General features: G+C 43.6%; 1 protein-coding gene across 1 annotated transcript in view; it reads left to right on the top strand.

Annotated features, from left to right (window-relative positions):
- UVRAG (UV radiation resistance associated) overlaps positions 1–23495 on the top strand; it is a 336707-nt gene that overhangs the window by 129738 nt on the left and 183474 nt on the right. Inside the window, exon 4 of the mRNA XM_085623282.1 lies at positions 15555–15716. Coding sequence (XP_085479408.1) covers positions 15555–15716 — 162 coding nt within the window. The remainder of the gene's footprint in view (positions 1–15554; positions 15717–23495) is intronic.

Below are 23495 nucleotides of genomic sequence, written 5' to 3'. Positions count from 1 at the left end.
TGGTCCCCCGTGACCGCCTATGGCTGGTCCTGCAGGAGATGGGGATTCCTCCGCCCATTTTGAATCTCTTGGCCCGTATGCACGATGGTAATTATGCCTGCATTAGATGGGGGGTCACAGGAGCAAAAAACTGACAAAATCCCTGTGAATAGAGGGGTCCGCCAAGGATGTGTACTGGCTCCAACACTCTTCACGCTTTTTGTGAACGGTGTAGTTTCTTTTTTGCTTGAAGTCCATGCCGACGCCCCGGCTCTGGCGGGTGATAAAGTCCCCGCACTACTTTTTGCGGACGATACGTTGTTAGTATCGAAAACTCAGGCAGGATTGCAGAAGCTGTTGGACCGCTTCTGTTTGTTTTGTAAATTGAGGGGCCTTGTTATTAACACTTCCAAAACTAAGCTGCTTTATTTTAACCCGAGTAGATCGTCTAGATCTACCTTGTCTCTCGACGGGGTGCCATTAGAGCGCGTCAAAGAGTTTGACTACTTGGGGATTAGAATTTCTGACAAATTTAAATGGCAGCCTCATATTGATAAAATGGCACTAAATTATAAGCGGGTAGTAGGAGTATTAGAGAGGGAACTTCGTGCCTTCCCCTCTAAGCCCATTGCTCCTGCTCTGGAAATCTACGCTGCAAAAGTTGTAGGCTGTGCCCTTTGTGGTGCAGAACTCTGGGGCTTTGGTTGTGTAGACGTGCTAGTCACTTTAGAAAATAAGTTCTTCAGGGAGCATGTATCGCTCCCGAGGGGCACCCCAACCAAGCCACTTTTGAGTGATTTGGGTCGGCGTTCTATTAAAGACCTAGTCACTCTGCGTCCTCTTTTATTTTGGGCGCGGTTATGGCGTACTCCAGAGCTCTCCAGGTATACTGATGGCCTAAGAGAGGTCATGAATCTTCAAGGAGCCTATAAAATTGGATGGCTAGTTAATATAAAGAAGCTTCTTCTGGCAATAGGCCTTGTAACTGCTTGGGAGACTGGGGCAGTGCTATCAAAGGCAGAAATTAAGAGAGCCTTTTGGGCATGGGTCGATAATCAAGAGCAGAGGGACCCAAACCAAGGCAGGCTGACTGAGGCATTTCGGCAGCACAAGCCCACGCCCCGCCTGGAGCCCTATCTAGACTTTATTAAGAAGCCTAGAGATAGATCCCTTTTTATTCAGTTTAGGTTGGGCACCCTTCCTCTTCGTGATCGTACTAGTAAGTGGAAGCCCCCGCACCAAACCCCCGTGGATTGTCCAAATTGCTTAGGTGTTAGTGAAAATATTCCTCACCTTTTTTTTGTATGCCCAGCCTATTCGAAACCTAGACTGAAATGGTTAAAACCTGTGTGCCTGCAGCTTGGAACTAGGGACCACCCTGTTGCACTTAGAACACTTAAGGCTGACGCTAGTACAACCTTAGTGTGCGGGGTGGCTAAATTTCTAAGTTGGGCTTGGTTGATTAGGCGGAAGGCTATATGATGAATTTGCTCAACTAAATGTCTTTTATTATTCACAAAGCTGTTAAAGTTAAATACATTTTTTAACTTTTTATTGTAACAAAAATGTCTTTATACGACTCTTCTTTTAATGTATCTTTTATGAATTGTTTTAATTTGTAAATGTGCTTTTATGGTATCAAATATTGAAATAAAGCTTTGTTGATTTATTGATTAATTGATTGAACAAACGAATGGATGAGCTGCCAACAACAATACTTTTCCCACAACTTGCCTACAGATAATTCACATTGGCCCACAAGCAGATCCTGCCAGAGATTACCCGGACTACTTTTAGATTTTCAGTTTTTGCTGGTAGCTTTTTCCCTGTTTTTTCTGTGATTCATTTGGAAGGACAGCAGGCAAATACGAGAATCAGCTGTATACTATGTGACAATCTTTGACAGAATCACTTAGTCCATAGTTCTAGTTTAGCACCTAAGTACCTGCTCATTGCTCCTTTTTCCCCAGTCTTTTACCTGCCCTTGGTCAGCTGGTTTTCATCTCTGTTAGGTGGCTGTTCGTGATTTTGCTGGAATGGCTGAAGCTTCTCTCTCTTTGAGAGGATTTTGAACACGCCTACGTAATATTTTTCAATCTTAATTTGTGAACATTAAAGTAAGGTGGGAAAAGAAGCGTATGAACTCACACTGCAAATCCTATCCAAAACCCCTGACCTTCATGAGTTTCACAAATGAGCTACAAATCTACTATTGAAGATTTTGGAGCATTATATTCTAAATGCATATAAATGGGATTGCACACAGCACTTGAACATCATGAAATGAAGTCTTTGGCAATGATGTAATATTGTTAAAGTCTTAGACAACTATAAGCCTAACAAGCAAAGCAAATGTACATTATAGGGGGCTCATAGGCAGAAATAGGGCCTCCTTAACAGCCGGATCCCTCCTTTTCACCAGAGCAATATTTTCTCCATGGTACTGTTGTATACTCTTGTTGTATACTCAGTAATTTGCGCACGATTAATAATAGTAAGATTAATTGTATTTTACAGAGCTCCATGCCACACTTCTACAGGTTGTAAGCCTTAGGTAACAATGTTACTATTACCCTTTTGTATCAAACTCCATTCACTGACCTCAAAGTCGAAGGATGAGTCTGCCTTTGCTGGCATTCCAACTCAAACCAATCACTCGAGATGGCAGAAGCACGCCTTAATTGATGGATTCATCTAGCTGGCTTCCCAGTTCTCCCTCTTTCATTCCCTACTCTGCAACTGTTGACCAAGAACGACGGCTCTGGAATCCACGTTGGTGCCGGAATCCACGTTGGTGCCCAGTCACCTGCCCTGACTCAGTCCGGAGATTATCTGACTTCCTTCAAAATGTCTCTTTGTGTTCTGTGATCTAACTGTCCTTTATATTGCTCTTTCCTCTTTGGTTTACAGCATTTGTGCCACTGCTTAGTGGCTCATTTCCCCTGGGTCAGCAACCAAACCGCCCCTGTCAGTGGTTGTACCATTGTACCCTCCTCCTCATTTCTCTTTCACCAATATTTTGAGTGTAATTTCTACTCTTGTGCTCTTGCCCTATGCCAGAACGTCTGCCTCCTCAATCCAGCCCGCAGTGCAGTCTGGAATCTCTCTGTGAGTCTCTTTTCCGTTAACACTGTAACCCTGTCATGCTACCCAAGTCAGCGTTCCCCTCGTGCACCACCTCTCGTACTCTTCTCCATGCTTCCTGGTGGTCCTCCCTTTCACCAGTGCTCATCAGCGGTGCCAGTTCTCGCTCCTTCTGACTTGTCAACCTTCCTTCTTTCACTGATGCTAGTACTGCTGAACGGCTACCCTCATCCCTGATGGGGTGGAGGAGGTCTATGCGTGGGAGATGGCGGAGGAACTAGTAATAGCCAAGCATTACTCACATACGCAGGAGTAACTAGGGACTAACAAGTAAGTTATTCCCACCAATTGCCCTGGGAATGTGCATGCTCGTCTTACAAACTAAACCCTGGGCCAGTGGCATTGTGTAGTAGTGAAGGGTCACATTACTTGGTAGGGTTGACAAAATTATGCAGCAAGATAAAGCTAATTATTTGGTATAAAGCTGCCCAATCTATAGCAGTGGTATTTGATTTTAACAAATGCTAATAATGTTCGGACAAAGCTGCACCTCATTGGTACCAGTTTAACACTAAAATACCGAAATCAGCAAATGAAATGAGATCAGTTAACCTTCACAATAAGGGTCTGTCACTGCGCGGAACCATGTGTGACACTTCTTGATTAGTAAATTGTAATCTCTTTGAGCTAGAAATACTTTGTTTAGTGAAATCTGAAAATTATTCAGAAGATGGTTGATTTTATGCAAATGTGGCAAATCCAAAATTAGGCAATATATTCAAAGATCATTTCCAAATTACACACAAGCAAATGTCACCCAACCATAGTGGGTGGGGGTAAGTAGGTAGTAGGGGCTGTCTACCCTGAAGAATCGCCATTGATCCCGTTAGGACACCCTAGAGTCGAGAAACCTATTGAGTTGCATGACATAAAGGGTCATAAACAACCCTCTTGTTTTTAAGTTGTCATAGAGTAACTTCAGTAAAATAAATGGTTTACCAGAGGACAGTTTTAATCACCCAGACACATCCATTTTGAACACCACTTGTGCCTTTAAAGCTGCAGAACAGACTGCACACATAGCAGCAGTTCTTCCACCTTTCCTGAGGAGAATCGCTCCACGAGCTCCCAACAAACTTGAGTTCAACACAGCTAACATCCTTTATCAGGGGTCAGGATACAGAAACTCTGAAGAAGCATGCCATGGAAGACGGTGGGGGTTCTGCTCTCTCTTAACAGCAAGGTTTGTCTTGAAAGGATCAAAATATAAGAAGTTCTTATAAAATACACCCTCTCCCATGCGCATGAAATATTAACCTCACAGGCTTCTCGGCTGGAATTAGGCCCTCCATACTGATTATGTGGCTCTGTGTCAACTCTATCCATGGTTAGTCCTTGCGCTCTATTGTTCTTCTGGCCTGTGTGGCCTTCTTCCTCCTCAGAGCTTCAATGAGCTTCAATGATTGTTTCTGGCAGGCCTGATGCTGGAGTTCAGTGATAACTTTCACGTTGCCCTATTTCCTCAACAAATAGAAGTGTGATTTCAACAGTCGGATAGATTGTGCTGAAGAGTTTATTCAGATGAAATACCACCATCATTCCAGCCTCCCAAATAAATGACCGCTGAGGATTGTCTACTGAGAATGAATGTGAATCTAGAAAACATTTTGAATGGCAGAGAAAAAATAAAAGTTGCCTGTGTATGTGGGCTTTAATGTTGGTATCTTTCATTAAGTCGTGCGCACTCGCTAAACACCCTGACTGCTGGAGGACTTAAGCAGTATTCCACCCATTGGGTAAAAAACCCAAGGGGGTGGATTGTACAAAGGAATACAGCTTGGTATAGGCATATAAAACGTATTCTGTATTTCTTATGGAAAGGCCAACATTAAGACCCCATAGTTCTCTGTTGAGGGATTCTCTGTGTCCTCAGAACACTTTTTTTTTTTTTAAATATAATTTTTTGTGAGAAAAAACTGAACATAAATGAAAACATATCTATAAAAGGTAACATTTTTAAATTTGCTTCACAATTAATAATATATCCACACAGCCAGATCAGTCAAGTATTACATTTGAATGAAGCACCTTTGTTTTAATATTGTTTGAAATTAAACACTAAATAATAATGGAGCCAGTGGGTAGTTGAACACGGACACACATTCTCTCTCTCTCTCTCTCTCTCTCTCTCTCTCTCTCTCTCTCTCTCTCTCTCTCTCTCTCTCTCTCTCTCTCTCTCTCTCTCTCTCTCTCTCTCTCTCTCTACCCCTCTCTCTCTCTCTCTCTCTCTCTCTCTCTCTCTCTCTCTCTCTCTCTCTCTCTCTCTCTCTCTCTCTCTCTCTCTCTCTCTCTCTCTCTCTCTCTCTACCCCTCTCTCTCTCTCTCTCTCCCTCCCTCCCTCTCTCTCTCCCCCTCCCTTTCTCTTAAGCTGACACTGCACTGCTGCTTTAAGAATTCCAGGAGCTGCCAGACCTTCCGTAATGCAGTGAATGGTGAGATGGACAGGTCATTATTTTCCAGCTCACAGCGAAAGGTATCTTAAACACTTCTGCCTTTCTAATACATATTTTGGACTGAAAACCTTGTTTCGGTGAGGGAGGGTTGGTGTTTACTCTTAAGTCTTCGGATAGCTACTGGAGTTTTGGAAGGTTGAGCACAACATCTGCATGTGACTTACAGACATACTCGGTTAGTTAGTATTAAATATGCCTGAAGATGCCATATAGGAGATTCAAGGGCAGGAAGGGGATGCACTGGCGACATCATCAGAGAGAAGTTAGCCCTGCACCTTCTCCATCCACCAGTTCCAGCAGCTTGATGGAGGCATTGTCCTCAGTATTTGCTCTTTTTTATCACCAAGTCTGACCCCCCTCGAGGCCCCAGACTTTCCCTCACAACATGTGCATTTGCGATCTCTGTAATGTTGAGATTTAACTTCAAGGTAAAGCATTCTGCATCAAAGCATTCCGTATCAAGGGCTTGTTCTAATTCAGCATTGAAATCTGCCTTGATGCTGACAGTCTTGGGGTGCAGGGGAGGGAGGACTAGCTGTTTAGGGGTCGCTCTCCATGATTTAGTGAAGAGAGTAAATCCTAGAGGAGAATGACTAACTTCATCTGTTTGTCGAAGCCAGAAGAACCCTTGGCTGAGATGCTGCCAACCATCACTATGGCAGATGACTACCAGAATCCAGTGGTTTCCAAGCAGCTCCTGTGCCTCATTCTAGATCAAGTGGTATTGTCGGCTTGAGAAGGACAAGAAGGATCAGAATAAGAAGCACAAAAGCAGACCGTGAGACGAACGTCCTAGTAAAAGAAGAATGAAAGGACAGGAGATGGCGAAAACAGTGAATTCTACAACTCTAATGCTCCTCTTCCTCCTGTTAATTCTCCATGAAGATCCATTACGTATCCGGCTTCATCCAAGTCTGACTCTATAAGATAGGCGATGAGCACCATATCATCTAGTACCCCGAAGCTCTTTCCTCATAGTGTGTTTTTGGTGGATGAAGTAGTATGATGATCAACATCTAAGGTGTTGTGTAATTTTGTGTGGCCAACAAACACCAGACCCTTGCGAAAAGAATAGCCAGAGGTACATAATGATACATTACTTTTGTAGATCGGCCTTCAGAGCAAAAAAAATTACAGATGAAAATATTTACACATTACTTTTTGATTTCAACGATTGTTTTTTTGGCAAAAATCAGGAGCGATCTGCACCAATAGCCCTTGCTAAATTCTGAATTGGGTCTACGTTTCAGAAATTTGCAGTGTGTGGGATCACCAACTGGTTTTACACCAGTTTCCCCCACAAATTGCAAGTAGGTAGAAACCACAAAAATAGGAAACATTTTTTATTTTTTTATTTTTTTCAACTCTGCCTGTTAACGAAAGCTGGGAAGATGACAATCGTAGCACAGCAAATCTTTCTGGGCGCCATTTTTTAGGAGAAAACTTTCTTCCTCAGCACCTATTATTTTTATAAAAAACAAAATATTACTTTATTTTGGTTATGTTCTAGGGACTTTCCAGAGAAATTGATCAGGCCTGGATTGTGAGAAGTTGGCCTGATATATGCTGTCCACTAGTTATAGTGGGCACCTTGTATCAGTCCAAACAACCCCTTATTGGTTATAGGTTAAAGACGACCTTTATTGAAAGCTATCTTAGTGGTAGCTATGGAGAGCAGCCTTCAGGTTAAGTCTTGAAGGAATGTAAAGCAGCTTGTTTTACCAGTCTATAGTCTCTTGACTCCCTAAATGAAAGATATCCACACCAGGTATATATATAACCAGCATTTGCAATGCAATAGGTCTCGCAGTTACGAGAGTTTCAGCTATTGGCATTGTAAATAACAATGCCTTTTATTTATAAATGCGAGACCTATTGCATTGCAAATGCTTGTTCCTCATGTAACGTAATGTTTGCTTTTGTAACATGCCCGCTTGTAATTTTCTCCTCATGTAATGTTACTGTTCCTATTGTGAAGCGCTCTGACATCTTCGAGTTCGTGCTATATAAAAACACATAAATAAATAAATACATTAGAATTATACCAACGGTGGTCTCCGTTGTGTTTTGACATAGTATGTTGATTTTGGAGTCTGAGATCCGCAGTAGTATTATGATGATTTGAGTTTGTATGAATAAAGTATGATAGGGACGGGACTGTGTATGTATGTAACTGTATTGTTGGTGAGCTTGGTTCCCTAAGTCTCATTTTTTCAGGAATAGGATATGCCCTGAGCGCCTCGGGGATTGCCTTGTTGAAAGTAAGATGGCATTTCTTTGTGTGGAGTTTGCCCATTGGAAGTGGTGCAGATGAAGGTGGACTTGCTAAAAAGTAACCTTTGACAGTTTCTATGTCTATTTTCCTCTGTTTCACATCAGGCTGCACGCCTTTGCCCTCCTCTGGGGTTGGCTCATTAGCATAAAGACTGGTGATGGTTTTGAAGTCGATTTTGGAGTCCATCTCTGTTGGGAGGTGGGCAGCTCAGGCTCTCTGTGTTGAGGTCGAGTCCTGGTCCTCCAGGCTTTTTCAAAGCTCAGACCGGCTTTCAGGCTGAGATGGGTCTAGAGTATTAGGTGATGCTGACTACTGAGGCCATTTTTGGAGGAGACTGGGGCCTGATGCATGGCTCTCTGAGGCTGATCCTTGCCCTTGAGCTGAGACTCAACTAAAGGCCGAACACCAGAAGGAGAATCCTCACAAGATCTTGACTGGGAAAACTGAGATGTGGCCTTTGTCCTGGCTGTGAGTTTCACGGAGGGGCATTGAAAAGGATTTTCTCTGAGGTTTGAGTAAAAAAACAAGACATACTCTGTTTTCTGCAACATCTTCGATGCCATAAGTGATTGAAGGCTTGAGAGACCATTGGCGCAGCATCTTATAATGCACCCACCCCCTTTCATTGCATTGTTACGGGGTCGTCCTTTTTACACGTGAAGGCCTGACATGCCGAACAGATTGATTCCTTAGAGACAAAGCCTGCAGACCCTACTGCAATAAAAGTCAATGGGGGAAATACATTCTCCTGATTATTTTGAACAAATCTACCAGTTTCCTCTTCTAAAATATTGGCACGTATGTAGCAAATATCGCAATTTTAAACCTTCCAATATTTATCACAGGAAAAGAACCAGATATTTACAGAAACGTGGATTTCGGTGGAGAAAACACCAAAATATCGTGATAGGGGGTGATATTTATCACACCCGATAAATACCGAACACTTCGCAGTCCATTGTTCACGAAATTAATTTACAAATTAAATAGCATTTGAGTGGAAGAGTTTTTGATGGGGCAAAGGTAAAATCTTTTTTTTTTTTTTTGCTTAAAGCCTAATTTGGAAGACTTGGTATGTGTGCGTGACACAGCATATTCAGAGCGTGTCAAAGAGGTTAAATTCTCACCCCCACCAGGATGCCTCAATTAGGGGTGACGTCACATGCCCCGCTAAGGCCGACCCATTTATCACAGCCACGTGATCCGGAAAGTGAATCGTCTACTAATTACTGGAGATGGCGTCGCTGTGTCTTCTGTTCTTAGCTGGTTTCGGACTCAAGGGGCTCTACTCGTGCACTCCAGTAGTGCTTTGGCACGGGATGGGTAAGCGGAAGGGAGTATGAAATATTGGGATGGGAATTGAAACGATTAAAACGAACCCAAGTAAATAGAAAAATCAGCTGACCCCAGTCATGACTGCCAGGAATGTCTTCCGGGTCACGTGGTTGTGTCCAATTTTATATGTCTGATGATAACTCATTGAGAGTGCTTTAACCTCCGGTGAAGGGGCTTACGAGTTATTTTGGTTGGTGAATTTTATTAGTAGCTTTCCGCACTTCACGAGCCTCGTTTGGTCACGTAGACGCACCTTCGTTCTTTTCATTTATTTGTCTTGAGTCACTTTCATTGAAATTTTAAACATGTAGCTTATATAAGTGGAAGATGTAAAATTCGATTATATGCTTCAGGGTGTTTTAAGGGTAAAGCGAAAAGTTTGGAAGGCTTGTGCTCGGGACGGCGTTTGAACTACTTATACGTACTTCAAAAGCGCACAATCCTTTGCAGGGTCGTGCCCTCAACTCGACGCTGCAAAAAAAAAAACAAGACAGGCCTGGCGGAGCGTGGCGCGCGCTTGGGGGCAGGGGAGCGCATTCCAGGCAGGGGAGCGGACCCTTTGAAGTGCTCCCAAAAAGCAGATTGCATGGCGGTACGATGCGCGTGATTGTGCGCGTGCTAGCCATGCAATCCGCTTTTTGGGAGCACTTTTCAAACCCGCTTACAATAGTCTTGCTTTGCGATCGCTTGCGCGATAGAAAGGCGAGACCTAAAAATATATGTATTTATTACTAAACACACCCTCCTAGTCTCTTTATGAGACTAGAGGTCAAAACACATAAGTTACACTTCAATAATCACAGTACAACAGCAAAAATACACATTTCAGGCCCTAGGGGCGAGCCAAACCATATACTAAAATAGTGGTATAAGAACCACGACTTAACTAGACACAAGGCCTAGAGCCCGTAGAATCGCTGGGACCCCAAGGAACCACCCAAGGTAGTGACACAAGGGACCCACGGGGGCCGTGTGCAGTGTGTGAACACAGCCGCTAGCTCCCGTTAGCTTCTATGGGGAAAGTCGCGGTTAGATTTTTAAAGGTTAAGGACGCTTAAAAATGAGTCCGGACCAAACCCTTTTGGACTTAGGAAGTTCTAGGGCTAGCACCCACGGGAGCACCGGGACCAGGAAGGCGATGAGCAGATGCCCACCGATGGGTGATTTCAGGTGAAAGAGGTGAAGCTTGACTCTTCAGCCACGTGGACCAGGAGGCGTCGAGGAAGACCAGGAGCTGGATTTGAGCTGTCCCACAAAGGATGTCGAGTGCTGCAGCGTCGGTGCCCGGATTGGACACAACAAGCCTTGGCAACAGCAACCCACGCAGAAACGAGAAAGATGCTTCGGTGCAGACCAGCAAGGTCTGTGGGACTCACCACTTGGTAGGGAGTCAGGGCACGTCTGGAGCAACCAGGAAAGCCCAAGGAAATGCAAAGTTACCCCCTCAGGGACCCACCAGTTGACGGACCAGGGACCGCGATGGGACCTCGAGACGAAACATAAAATGTCGGCCCACGGGTCACTCTGAATGACCATGCCGACCATCTTCGGTGGATTCAGTGCTCGAGGTGGGGGCTACAAGTCAGCCCATGCACTACTTCGAGAGACGTCAGGAAGTCAATGCACTTGCAGAAATGTACGGTGACCAGGACTTCCGGTCCCACGCTACTCACGAGGGCTGCGGGTCTCAGCTTTGCTGGGGATTCGGGTCGGCCTCCGAGATATCTGGAAATCCTCTTCCTGGGCGGCAAATACTTCGGAGTCCGGTGGGAGCTTCGATAATGCAGACCGGCAAATTGCTTCGTTGGAGCCTGCCAAGCAGGGGAGTCACTTCTTGACCCCAAGGGAGATTTCTTCAGTCCTCTGGTCTTTAGCAGAGCGCCGAAGGTCCAGTATTCAGCTTCAGAGTTTCGTCCATGGTAATCTAAAGTCCTAAGGACTGGGGTCCCATACTTCTACTAAGGTAGGGGTTAGACATACTCTGGGGACCCACCTATGGGAGGGTTTGGAAAGAGGGGTGGCTACACCCATTTCCTTTTTCCAGTTTCGCGCCAGACCAGGGGCTGGAAGCCCCTGAACCGGTTTGAGCTGGACTATGCACAGGGACGGTAAATGTGCCCCCAGTGCAGGACTTCAAAGCACTCAGAGAGTGCTCCCACCCAGCCCCAATACACATAAGCCTGTCTGGGAGGTGGTTACACCTCCCTGTGACAGGAAAACTATTGTCCAGGCCTCCCCTGCCGGAGTTTCGGTCAGCAGCAGGAGGCCAGACCCGTGTCTGTGGCTGCAGCATCCATTTTGTGATGCCAGGGCTCTACTAAGTTTCTACCGGGTATACCAGTGCTGTCATGCCTCTCCCTCTAGAAGGGTGGGATCATACTCCCACACCAGTTACTGACATGTTTCCGTGCAGCCAGTCCAAAGTTAGCATTTACCGTTTGGTTATAATGCACTTAAGAGTATATGGTCAGGCTGCACTACAAACCGCTAAAGAGAAGGGTCTCCGAACACTGCAGAGGGGCTCTGCTCGTGCAGGGGCACCCTCTCACATAAGAACCAAGCACTCTGCCTTCAGGATTGATAAGGCCTGCCATAGGAGTGACTTAAAGGTTTATATGTGTGTGTATATGGTGAGATATATTGAACCTATATCTCTGTAAGGGGTGCATGCACCACCTTACCCAGGCTGCAGTAGCAGACCTATGGTGTCATTTTGGGTGGCCTTCCAGGGGTGGCATAATACATGCTTCAGCCCCTGGTAGGCCTCTGGGGTACCTATGCCCTGGGTACATAGTATACCATATACTAGGGGCTTACAAGGGCACCTCAGATCCAATCTGTAATGTACCTAAAGTACATGGAATCATTTTAGAGAGGAAGCAGCTAGGCTGGGGCCCTGAATAGCAGGGTCCCAGCCGGACTAAAGTCGAAAAACAGTGAAACTCCAGCAAAAAGTGGGGGTAAACATGTGAAGCAGATCCTAATCTCCTACATGACTACCTTTAGAATCAAGAAAATGTGGAGGGAAAAAGGGATACACATTTGGCCTGGGTTTCTTTAGTGGAAAACGTTATGAAGACTTGAGCCCAATCTGTCCCAAACATCAAAGAAAGGGGCTCAGAATGGTGGTTAGGGCCCAAGCCTTAGCAAATAAGGGATTAAGAACTCCGTGTTTATTCCTATCAAAGTTTGTTAGGTTTTCATCTCTGTGTAAAAGTTTATTTTCGTAACTTTTCCCCATATAAAGATGGTCGCAAACATTGGACATTCAAAGGTCCTTGAGCTATTACCTGGATAAGGCATAATATACAGAGACACAAAACTGATTGTGGTTGTCCGTATTGGTGTGCCTTCTACAAAGTAAATAAATCAAGACAAGTCTGAAGGTGTACTGTATCATTACATGGTTTCAGAAGGCGAACAGACACTTAATGGGCAGACAGGAAGTCCATTCTACCAGAAGAAAGGCAGCTTCCACCTTAGAGTCCCATTTCCATATATTCATAGAGTGACCACCCGGAGATTGGTACATAGATTTGCCAAACACTATTTTAATGATTGTGACTTAAGAGCTGATGGTAAGGTGGTTCATGTTACTATTTTCTCTGGAGGTAAGGTCTTTGGTTACTTCCCTACTCGGTTCTCTTTTTTATGGATATTAGACAGAATCCCACGAGTGACCCGGAAAAGTTGCATATCAATAATCCTAGATTCTCTTTCATGAGTATTCTACCTGAATCCATAAACAACCCACCCTCCTTCCGTATTTTCAAAGGGATCTGGAATTTTCCCAATACCAAGATCATGTCTGTTTTACCTTCAAGAAATGGTGGCTGCCAAGACCCTAAATTGCATGATGGGAAGACTAGTAGCTTCTGGAATTCTTAAAGTAGTAATATTGGCGCGACAGTGTGTGTTTGCTTGTGTCCTCCCCGTCCCCCATTTTCCATTTTAAAGTATGTGGTGTTTTCAGTCAGATACGGTGTGTGACTGATTTGGCTGGAAATATATATTTTTTTTCATTTAAAAATATTCGGAAAATGTTGTCCGATAAAAAAACTGTGTTCGCAAAAATAATTGATCAGAGGATTATACTGAGATCCTATGTGCCGAGATGTTCTACTTTTTATGATTCTGAGGGAATAAACATGACTGAGAACTTTTGCTAACTGCAAACTCTATCTAGATAAGTAAGCATGCTTCCATTACTAAAGTCTGCCGTAATTTCCTTCTCGCTTTTCCACTGCCAGTTTACTTGTCCTTGACTATTGTTATTGGGAATGTAGAGTGGGACACTGTCATCGTTCTGTTAGGGACTTGTTACAATGTAGACAAAAAGGAAAGTATGCTACTTCTAAATAGAACTGCCGAAGATTGCGCCAGGAGTCAGAGGAGAAGAGCGATGCAGTAAGGGGGCGATGCACTAAGTACCTTAGGTGGTCAATACTCCTATAGACCACACATGTATAGCAATTCAACAATTAGAATACCAAACACCCAGGGCATGCAGAATAAACCTATTACAACGTTAATACTAAATAGGTGTGCGATAAATTGCCCAAAAGCTTCCCCCGGAAGACTGAAAATCAGTGAATTCCTCCTTCACAGTTGCGGTTACAAATCTAGTCTGCAAAATATCCAGATATAGGTGGTGGATGTAAGATCAGCGTGGAGCCAACAAATGGTTTTATTCCTCCGCCCATTACTCTCTTGTAAATATTTAGACAAAACGATGAGTAGAGGATTCTAGGAAATGTAGGATTTGGAAGGAAAAGATTGCAGACTGCCAGAAAGACTAAGCATGGATCTGTAATGCCAGTGAAATCCTGAATGTTTTTCAATCAGGTGGCTTCAGTATTAGGATATACCACAAGGTTGGGGCCTTTGCGAGGAAAGGTGTTTAGGCAGTTACTAGGTCTGGCGTGGATCTGAAGTGAATAGCAAGTTCTGAATACCGTCCAAGAATTTGATAGATGCATGCTTCTTTCCTCCTGATACCAATTTTGGCTTTGAATTATCATTGATGGTGGGATTTTCCTTTCCCTTTCATTGCTCGTCTTTAGATTAACCGTAGAACCTTTTTTTAGCTTTAAATCTAAACACTGGGAACTTTGGGGTGCTGCTCCTGTAATGGAAAACAGTGCTGAGGGAGGGGCATGGGATGGAAGAGTGCATGGACATTTATGTGGGAAGGTCCTCTACTGCACCTTAAATATGTTTATTACAGTCAATTGTTCATCATTCTTTTAACTCTTTTTATTGCTGTTTTTATTTTTACTTTGGGAAGAAAACTATGCTTAATATATTCACTGGGAAATGTCAACTGTGAGGTGGCCTAACTACCCGCATCACTTTTTTATTTTTTATTTTTATTGCCTGGTGTTAACTTATATTTTTCAGGCCTATAAGCGTCTTTAGCTTAATTCCCACCTTTAAATAGTTTGACTTGTAAAATGGATCCATGGATTGTGTTTCTTTCTGGAACAAGTAAACTGGGAAACGTAAACACTCTGGGCCTGACTCACAAAGTTAAACGTATACATTTTTGTAAGATTATTACTTTTAGTTATTCAGAAACTACATGTGAAGTTTTATAACTCTGCACTCCCTATACTTATGTGGTCAGAGCTCTCCACCCTAATTGTGGAGTGTTCAGGAGAGCTACGCACACAAGTATAGGGAGTGCGGAGTCGTAAAACTCTGCGTGCAGTTTGGTGAATACCTAAAAGTAGTAAATGTATACAAAAGTGAAAGTTTAATTTTGTGAAGCAGCCCCACAGTGATTGGTATTCTGAAAGTGATTAGACCTTTGTCTTAATGGACTTTGTTGTTCTTAAGATTGCTCCTTGTTTAAGGACAATTTGCATATCTGCATAATTTTAGTATGTGCCTTAATTACATTATAACGAGTTGGAACAATACCCCATTGAGTGCGGAGCCCGGCTCTTCAAATGAAGCCCGTACGTGTGTATTCAAAGTGCTCAGTATTTGCCTCATTCACCTTAAAGTTTTTTAGTTTGTTTTTATAATTTAAATAGAGCAGCCCTGTTTTTACAGAAATGGCGTACCAACTCTTAGGATAGGAAAGGAGTTGCTCAGTTGAAGAATTCATACTTTCCTTTAAGTCAAGATAGGCTTGACCTATTTTTATGTAGAATTCCAGGTGTTTGCCCAAAATAAGATTCATTCCCCTCCTGGTTTAAATCTGGAGATGTTCAATTTAATTGCATTCCATTAAATATTTTAATTTCTGATGTTAAATAATCTGTGTATACCTATTTTATTGTTTGGTGCTAGTTATGTGTTTAATTTTTAAGAATGTTATAGGTTAACCTTATTCCCTATAATTTGTCATTTATAATTAACAGAATCCAACATGGAGGAGTCTTGATTTTGGTATTATCCCTGACCGACTAGATACATCTGTGTCAAGTTTTGTGGTGAGGATCTGGGGAGGAAAAAACGAGGTGTATCGAATCCTGATTGAGTGGGAAGTAAATCTGGGTGGACTCAAATATTTGGGACAACAGGTAATGTTAATATTGAGTGAAAACATTTTTAAAATAAATGATGGAGATAAGTGCACAGTGAAGGTGCAAGGACCTCTATTTTTTTGTTGGCCAAATGTATGTCAGCTTCGTGTTACACACAAACCATTTCCGCTCCAAGTCATTGTGTTTTGTAGTATGTCCAAGTTCTGTACTTTGCAGTATTTCTTTTATTAGTCATTGGTATCCGAAATAGTTTGGAAGGAAAGTTTTTGTTTCTCCTATACAAGGACACAGTATCACTCTGTGTGATGCTGACCAGAAGCCTACAGGTCCTCAGTACTTGGCCTCCATTTTCAGATAGTTTTTTCCTTGGTGAGTTTGAAGGTGAGCATGTGCTGCTGGAAAAATCGCGAACACTTCCTTTCATAAGAGAAGAGCAATTGTTTAACCATAGGTGGTCGTGGCTGAAAAATGCCTGTTTTGGGCGGGCTATTATTTTCGCTGTTATTGTTCAACTGCCACAGAAAATTTACAGCAAATAATGAGCATGGAGTATGTCAATTATTCCTCCACTGTGATAAAAAAAAAAATCTGATGATTGTGCTACTTCGTTTGCATTCAGTCTTAAGTGACAAAAAAATAAAACACAAAATTAATATTCAGCATATTACACCGTGACTCAAAGATAGGAATAGCGCTCTGTTGCCGAACATAGAGACAATAGCAAGTCTAAAGAAAATCTATCTCCATTTCAAAGTCGTTCAAGTTTCTGGCAGCGCACACAGAGATATAAATTCTGGTATCAAAGCAGAAGCTGCTATAACTAATATTGACTTGGTGACTGGAAAAAATGTCTCATGCGAAGATTTCAGGGTACGAACCCTACCAGAAGTGCTGCAAGTGAATGTCTTTATCAGGTCCACATGACAGTCAATCTTTTTACTGGTAAATCTCCTGTGAAGGAAGAATTTCCCAAAATGTGTAAACACAAAAAATAGAATTAAGGGATAGGAAGGAGAAATGGTTTTCCTTTTTGAGGAAACAATCCTATTCTATTGTGACTGCACCATTCTCCAATACTATGCTCCTCCTCGTCTTCATGGCCAGTTCTGAAGCTGCAGAGAATTCTGCCAGAATTCCAGACTCCCATCTGCCAACCCGGTTTACGATCGGGGTCTTCCGCCAGGCCACACTGAACATCTTAAGGAGCGCTCTGATCCGATGCCTCCCAACTCTGTGCTTGCACATGTTGTGATCTCAAGACCTAAAAGAAGTCCTGGACCACAACGCCTTCTGCTGTCTACCTGGCATCATCCACAATGTCTCCATGGATTCAGTCACAGCGCCATTATTGGCACCCCCTCGAACTCTACTGAAATAATCCGGCTGACAAGTGAAAAGACTAGAGCTTGCCTTGGTCCTGTGTAGGTGTGGTGTTGTCGGACTTTTTCCCCTATGGAAAGTCCGTCACAATAGAACACTAGTTATGCCATAAAGTTGATCTGCACGGACTAAGCCCCTCCCTCCTTCCCGCTCCGTCGAGACCTGTCCTCAGTCTTTGGAACAAGTCTCAATTTTTCAGATAGAGGCCCTTGTCTTGCTGCACAAAGGGCCCAGACAGATGGTGTCCCTGGAAGAAAGGAGCATAAGATTGTACTACTTTTACTTCTTGGTTCCCGAGAAGGATGAAGATCAGAGGACCCATTCTGGGCCTATCCATGCTGTCTCTAAGCCAGGGTTTGCTGGCCCTGAAGGTAAAAGATTGGTGGTCATCCCTGGTCCCCTTGAACACCTGCTTTCATCTACCAGCAGACACGGGTGTTATCTGAGGTTTTTGAGTGTTATCTGCTGTTATTCTTGCTGTCTTTCATGCTTTCTCAATTCCTCTCTGCACATCTTGCTGGATCGCATTGTGGACTGTTAGTTTGCAGTAACCGCCCGTTGTACTGTAACGTGATGTGCTGCGTGCAGAGTTGTGGTTGAAGGTGCTTGGATTTTCATAAGGAGCTTATCCTGGATGAAGGTTTCCAGACCAGTCTGAGTCCTGTGAATATTCTTAAGGTGAGGAATTGGCAGTAATATTATGTACCACAGAACAGTCCTTACCAAAGGTAAGTAACTTATACTTCTGGGCGTGCTGTAATCATGGGGTACAATGTGTATAAAAGCCAATGTGTACCCAAGGTTTGAAAACCACTTTATCTGACATAAAAGCTTGCAGGTCGTCTAAACTGTGAGGCAGAGGTGGAACATTTATGATCTGTTTCAGTTGTCAGACCTTGAAGAAGCTACTTTTACTAATGGCAGGAATGGATCCGTAACATTTCGTAAGGTTCTTATTTGCTAGCAACTGGGCATAGCCATAGAATTGAAGGCCATGTCCTTATTTCACACCTGGTTTACTCCTTATGAGGAAAGTGAATCTCTCATTTTGTCCTTAATATAAATTTATGTCCAGCCAAGATTTCGAAGTTACCACATTATTTTGACTGAGACAAACCAGAGTGCATTCAAGAAGTATGACATTCACAAAGTGCGAAGAATCTGAGGTCTGTGAAGGCATTTTATAGTACGATTAATGCTTCACCCGTTCATGGCTTTATTGACCATTCACATGGGTGATACGCTAAGACTGTCCTCCCTCGTCCCTTCCATTTCTCTGGTTGTATGTAATTCGCAAAATAATTAGTACTGATCCTACCTTAATCACATGTCACCTTTCTTAGACTCAATTATAGTGTCATCTGCAGAGCACATACTACTTTTCTTGAACGCTTAATTTCTGTGCAGCCTTATAGAGTAATACAAAAGTATCTCACCATCATAACTGTGTCCACTGATCTGACTTTCTGGTGAAAGTGTTTCATGATTTCAGTGCGTCTTCGGGGCTAAATGTTTCTCTTATCAAGAAGGAGCTTAATTATGGTAATCGCAAAAGACCTGAGAAAGTGACTTTGACTGTTTATTGTGCAGCTTATAAGAATTCGGAAATTATATAGTAACCTTGCCAAACATGCAAAGGTTCAACCATTGTTTGCCTCGGTTTTGTTTCATGACGATAAATTAGTAGCAAAATATGCTTTACTCCCTGAAGACCCAAAACATGCAGTCATAAGTATAAGGTAGGCCTTCTCCTATTTATTTATTAGTTTCATAGAGTGTGCAATTACCCGAGGGTGTTCTGGTGCTAGCAAACTAATACACTCTATTTACAGCAACTGGCATACTTACGGTCTCATGGCAAAGCCTATGTAAACAAATAGGTTTATAGAGCCCTGCGAAATTTCAAGATATTTGGCTTTAGGCATTACTGGAGCAGCAGTCTGTGCCATGCCTGTGCCATAACCCCAAACAAAACTTGTTCTCCCAGCTTTGCTCTCTGGTATTTAGGTACCGTGATCAGACAGGCGAAGGTCGAGCGAAGCAGTTTGGGAGAAATTAATAATAAAATATATATATATATATCTACTGGCGGTCGCCAGCAGATAGTTATAGTTAGGATCGTGTTTCCATAGGAAATCCGCAACATTCTATTTGGAATAACTTTGGCGCCGATTGACGAATCCTCGCGAAATTTTCAAAATAGGTGGGGCGCTCCGCTCCTTCCCTGAAAGTCTCGGGGGGATTCGTCAAGCGGGGGCTGAGAAAAAGGGGGGGGTCCCAAAACGCGTTTTCCCCATGCATTTTTCCATAGGACCTTTAGTCCAAGCTACAGCCCGAACGGCTGAACAGAATTACTTGAAATTTGGCAGAGAGGTAGTCCTCAGGTCAGGGATGTGCCTTTTGCAGGTCTGGTGTAAATCTGTTCAGTATTTCCTGAGAAAATAGCATTTAAAAGCATATATATATCTATAGGCGCGCACCGTGCGCGTACGGTAAAACTTACCGTACGCGCACGCTGCCGTGCGCGAGCGTGATTCAGATTGGTTGTTAGATCTTAGTAAACATTCGAATCGGTCGAAACCAGGAAGTGTCGGCCGCCATTTTGTCTCTCGCAGTCTGAGGGGGTGAAAAACAAAGGTGGAGAACGTGAAAAGGGGGCAGGGTGGACAGTTCCTGACCCCCTAGCCATTGTCAGGGGGTCCATGAAGGACCCCGAAGGCAGAAAAAAACATTTAAATTTTTTTTTTTTTAAATCGCGGAGGTGCGCGCACTGCACGCACGGTGAAAAACCATTACAAAAAAAATATATAAATTTTAATACGTAGTTTAATGGAAGAAAAAAAATATATAAAAAAAATAATACATACATAACTTAGCATTTAAAAAACTGTACAAATTCTCTGAAAATACCATAGGTTTCACACACGTTATAGTTAGGAATTAGCATTTAAAAAACCTTGCAAATTCACTTAAAAAAACCATAGGTTTCACACATGTTATAGTTAGGTGGATATTTCACTCGTAAAAAAAACAATGAAATTCCACCGTTATAGTTAGTTCAGATAACTATAACTCGCGCGACCGCCACTCTATCACAAGGATGATGTCATCAGTGATGTCAAGAGTGATGCCACTGACCATGTCATGAGTGATGTAAAATGTGACGTCATGAGCAGAGGATTGCGGGCGCGCGAGTTATAGTTATCTGAACTAACTATAACGGTGGAATTTCATTGGTTTTTTTTACGAGTTAAATATCCACCTAACTATAACGTGTGAAACCTATGGTTTTTTAAGTGAATATATATACATATACATACACACTGGGTAAAGGGCCTTATGAACCCAGAGGGCCTTGAATCGCATCTCATATGAACAGGGAGCCACTGTAACGACGAGACACAGTCAAACTTACTCCTCCCAAAAATCAGCCTAGCTGCCTCATTTGGTATAAGTTGTAACCTCTTTGGGGTGCCGCTCGTGAGGGAGAACTGACCCGTTTCGCTGCCTGCATCTGGGAGCCTCGCTGTGCAACATTTCATCTGTCCTTGAGTGCTGGGAGCCCCGTTGGGCATCGTTGATTGTGGGGGGTGCTGCTGTGCAGGAGGACGGGACTGCGAGGCCCAGCAGGCTGTGCGTGTTCCAGCCAGCACACCTGCCGCCTCTTCCCGTGTCTCCGCCCCCTCTATCCACGGACGGCATAAGACCAGAGGATACCACGCGATTGCGGGACGCGTTTGCGGGACATTACCCGGGACAAAGCCCGGACTAAGGGCGGACCCTCTGAGACCCTCCGAGACACGAGGAGACCGGACTGGGGGAACTCCCTATTTGTAACATCTACCAACCGTGAGTCCTCAGTTCGACACTGTTAGTATTAACATGGCTGATATTGTAGCTAACAATTCCCCTGTTAAATATGGTGCCTCAACCAAAGGAACATTGGTAAACTATTTTAAAAAGATGACTACCCACGGACAAGGAGACTACACTCGCCGAACGAAGGGCTGAGCGACGCCGCTCCATAGAGTGTATGAAAAATAGGACATTATTGGACAGTACATCTCCTTTGACTCCGTCCCTTATTGTGCTAAGCCCTTCTACCTTGACGCAGGAGGCGCTAGCCATGGACAACGTCCCAGAGCTGTTAAGAACAATTGATCCTACACCCAGTAATTCTAACCTGTTACCAGTTTTAACTAATTTGTCTCCCGCAAGTACTTCTACCATATCTGGAAAGGAAACCGACACTGTTACTATTCCAACTGAACCGAGGGCTAAGACCACTTTTAAGAAGGCAGGGAGGGCGTCGGTGTCCAAAGTTATAAGGCCCCCCCCGCTCAAGAGAAGAAAGAGGCTAGGTAAATTGCCAAGTGGCAATATTAATCACACTAATTTTGGCAAGGGCCCCATACAAACTGAGAGCATTGCATCATTGACAAAGGCTCCATTGCCACTCTTAATAACACGTGACTTGGCTGCAACACCCTCCACCTCCCTGGTTCTTCCCCCTCCTGACTTATCTCGCTCTCCGCTGCTCCTACCTGAATTAGGTACAATGACATCACATCTTGAGAGCATCGAGAAATTGATTAGATCATTCACTTTACCTATCATAGAACGATTAAAAAATATAGAGTCACGACTGGGGAATTTAGAATCTTTAATCACAAAACATCCAGGGACACCGAAAGATTCTACTCACTACTCGTCTCCCCCTATGGATTTAGATCCACTTCCCACGTACTCTAGGATTAACGAGATAGGTAGCTCAAATTCTAAGCGCAGGGATAAGCCTACCGTCACCGCAATTAATCTAAGTCATGGTCAACATGTAGATGGTGAACTAAGGAAGGAACTAGTAAATCCTATCAGAGTAACAGCCCCAAATGAGAAGGGGGAGAATCATCTCTCAGTTAGAGCAAGTGACCTACGTAGCCATCAAGTTAATTTGCCCCCAGAGGCGGTGCCATATGTGGTGGTGTTAACTGAAGTTCCACCTCTGGATAAGGGCAGAAATGAGGGTTATTACAACCTAAAAAACAAAATCGTGCACTGGCTTAGGACAAATAGACCCCTTCCCCCTAACATCAACGGAGAGATACTGCATGTTCGGAGACTTCCTTGGTTGGGCCGTAGAACCAAAGACCTAGAAGGGGATGTAATCATTATTAATTTTAGAGACCCTAATGCAGTCAAATACATCTTAGACTACCCCTTGGGCTCTACATGGGGATCTATAAACCCCCGTGTATTATCTTACTTTTACCCAAGATCAATAGTCTCTCATAATGTACATCCCAGGGCTCCAAGAAAAATGGTGGCCCTTTCTCACCCATTCGTAGCAACATCTGCTCCCCTTGTTCCACATTGTAACATGTATGTACCCAGTTCTGTGGCATTTGAAAATGCAACAGAATGGATTACGGTTCCACCTGGGAATCACAGAATGGGACCTCGGAGGGCGAACTACATGCTACCATTTACTCCCCTCGAAACTGTTAATAGATTTGGGGCTCTATCAGGAGTCGATGACTGCGATTGACTCAGTACTTCTTTTGTCTGTGGGCATAGCATACAGGGGAACCAGGATGAGGGTATGGACTCGACTTTCAAACGGTCGACTTTCTGTCTACACCATTCCATTTCTCATAGGCAACATATGTCCTCACTGGCGGCTCACTCAGGGCCCTTGGAACACGCTCTGGTGGCCATAGATGAAATAGCTATCGAATCTTACTGTTCCGCACACAGGGAGAACGGGGTGGAGGCGGCGGGAGGTTGCTTCCCACGAAAGGCCAAAGTTCTACAGGGGTTCTCATGCAATGCACAAAGTGAGCTGGGGGTCTGTGCTCTTTTAAGGATAGAAGAAAGTACCCCGCATGAGGCTTTTATGCCTGTAACTAGAACAATGAGGGCTTTAGAGATTTTGTCATGGAACGTGGCTGGGCTCCCCAATAAGTTAGGCAATACTGATTGGGAAACCTTTATTAAAGAACAGGATATATGCATGTTCCAAGAGACGTGGGCCAGAGAAAATCTTAGTCACCCCGGTTTTGCAATTTTTGATATTCCAGCTAGATGGGGCGGGAAGGGACGCCCGTCCGGTGGACTATCAATATGGATTGCTTGTCATTTAGGTTGTACTGCCGAGGTGGTAGAAATTAATTCTCTGGATATCCTATGTGTCGTCTTGCGTTGGCCCAATGGGGCGGGTCTGACTCTGGTAAATATATACTCTAGACCGGTTGGAGTTGCAGCCACCTCAAGGACACTGGAGGATTTAGGGCTTTTTCTTGACTCCCTCACTGGCCCAGATATACTCTTGGTCGGAGGGGATTTTAATATTCAGTTTGAACCACTCCCGACGTATCTAGATGGGATTAGCAGTGAGGAGGATGATTTCTGGGGAATCCAAAGAATTGTAGGTCCGCC

The sequence above is a fragment of the Triturus cristatus genome, chromosome 8 (genome assembly GCF_964204655.1).
Source record: "Triturus cristatus chromosome 8, aTriCri1.1, whole genome shotgun sequence".
Taxonomy (NCBI): Eukaryota; Metazoa; Chordata; class Amphibia; order Caudata; family Salamandridae; genus Triturus; species Triturus cristatus.
Note: the sequence above shows the minus strand (reverse complement) of the source record. Positions and strands in the feature narration are given on the sequence as shown.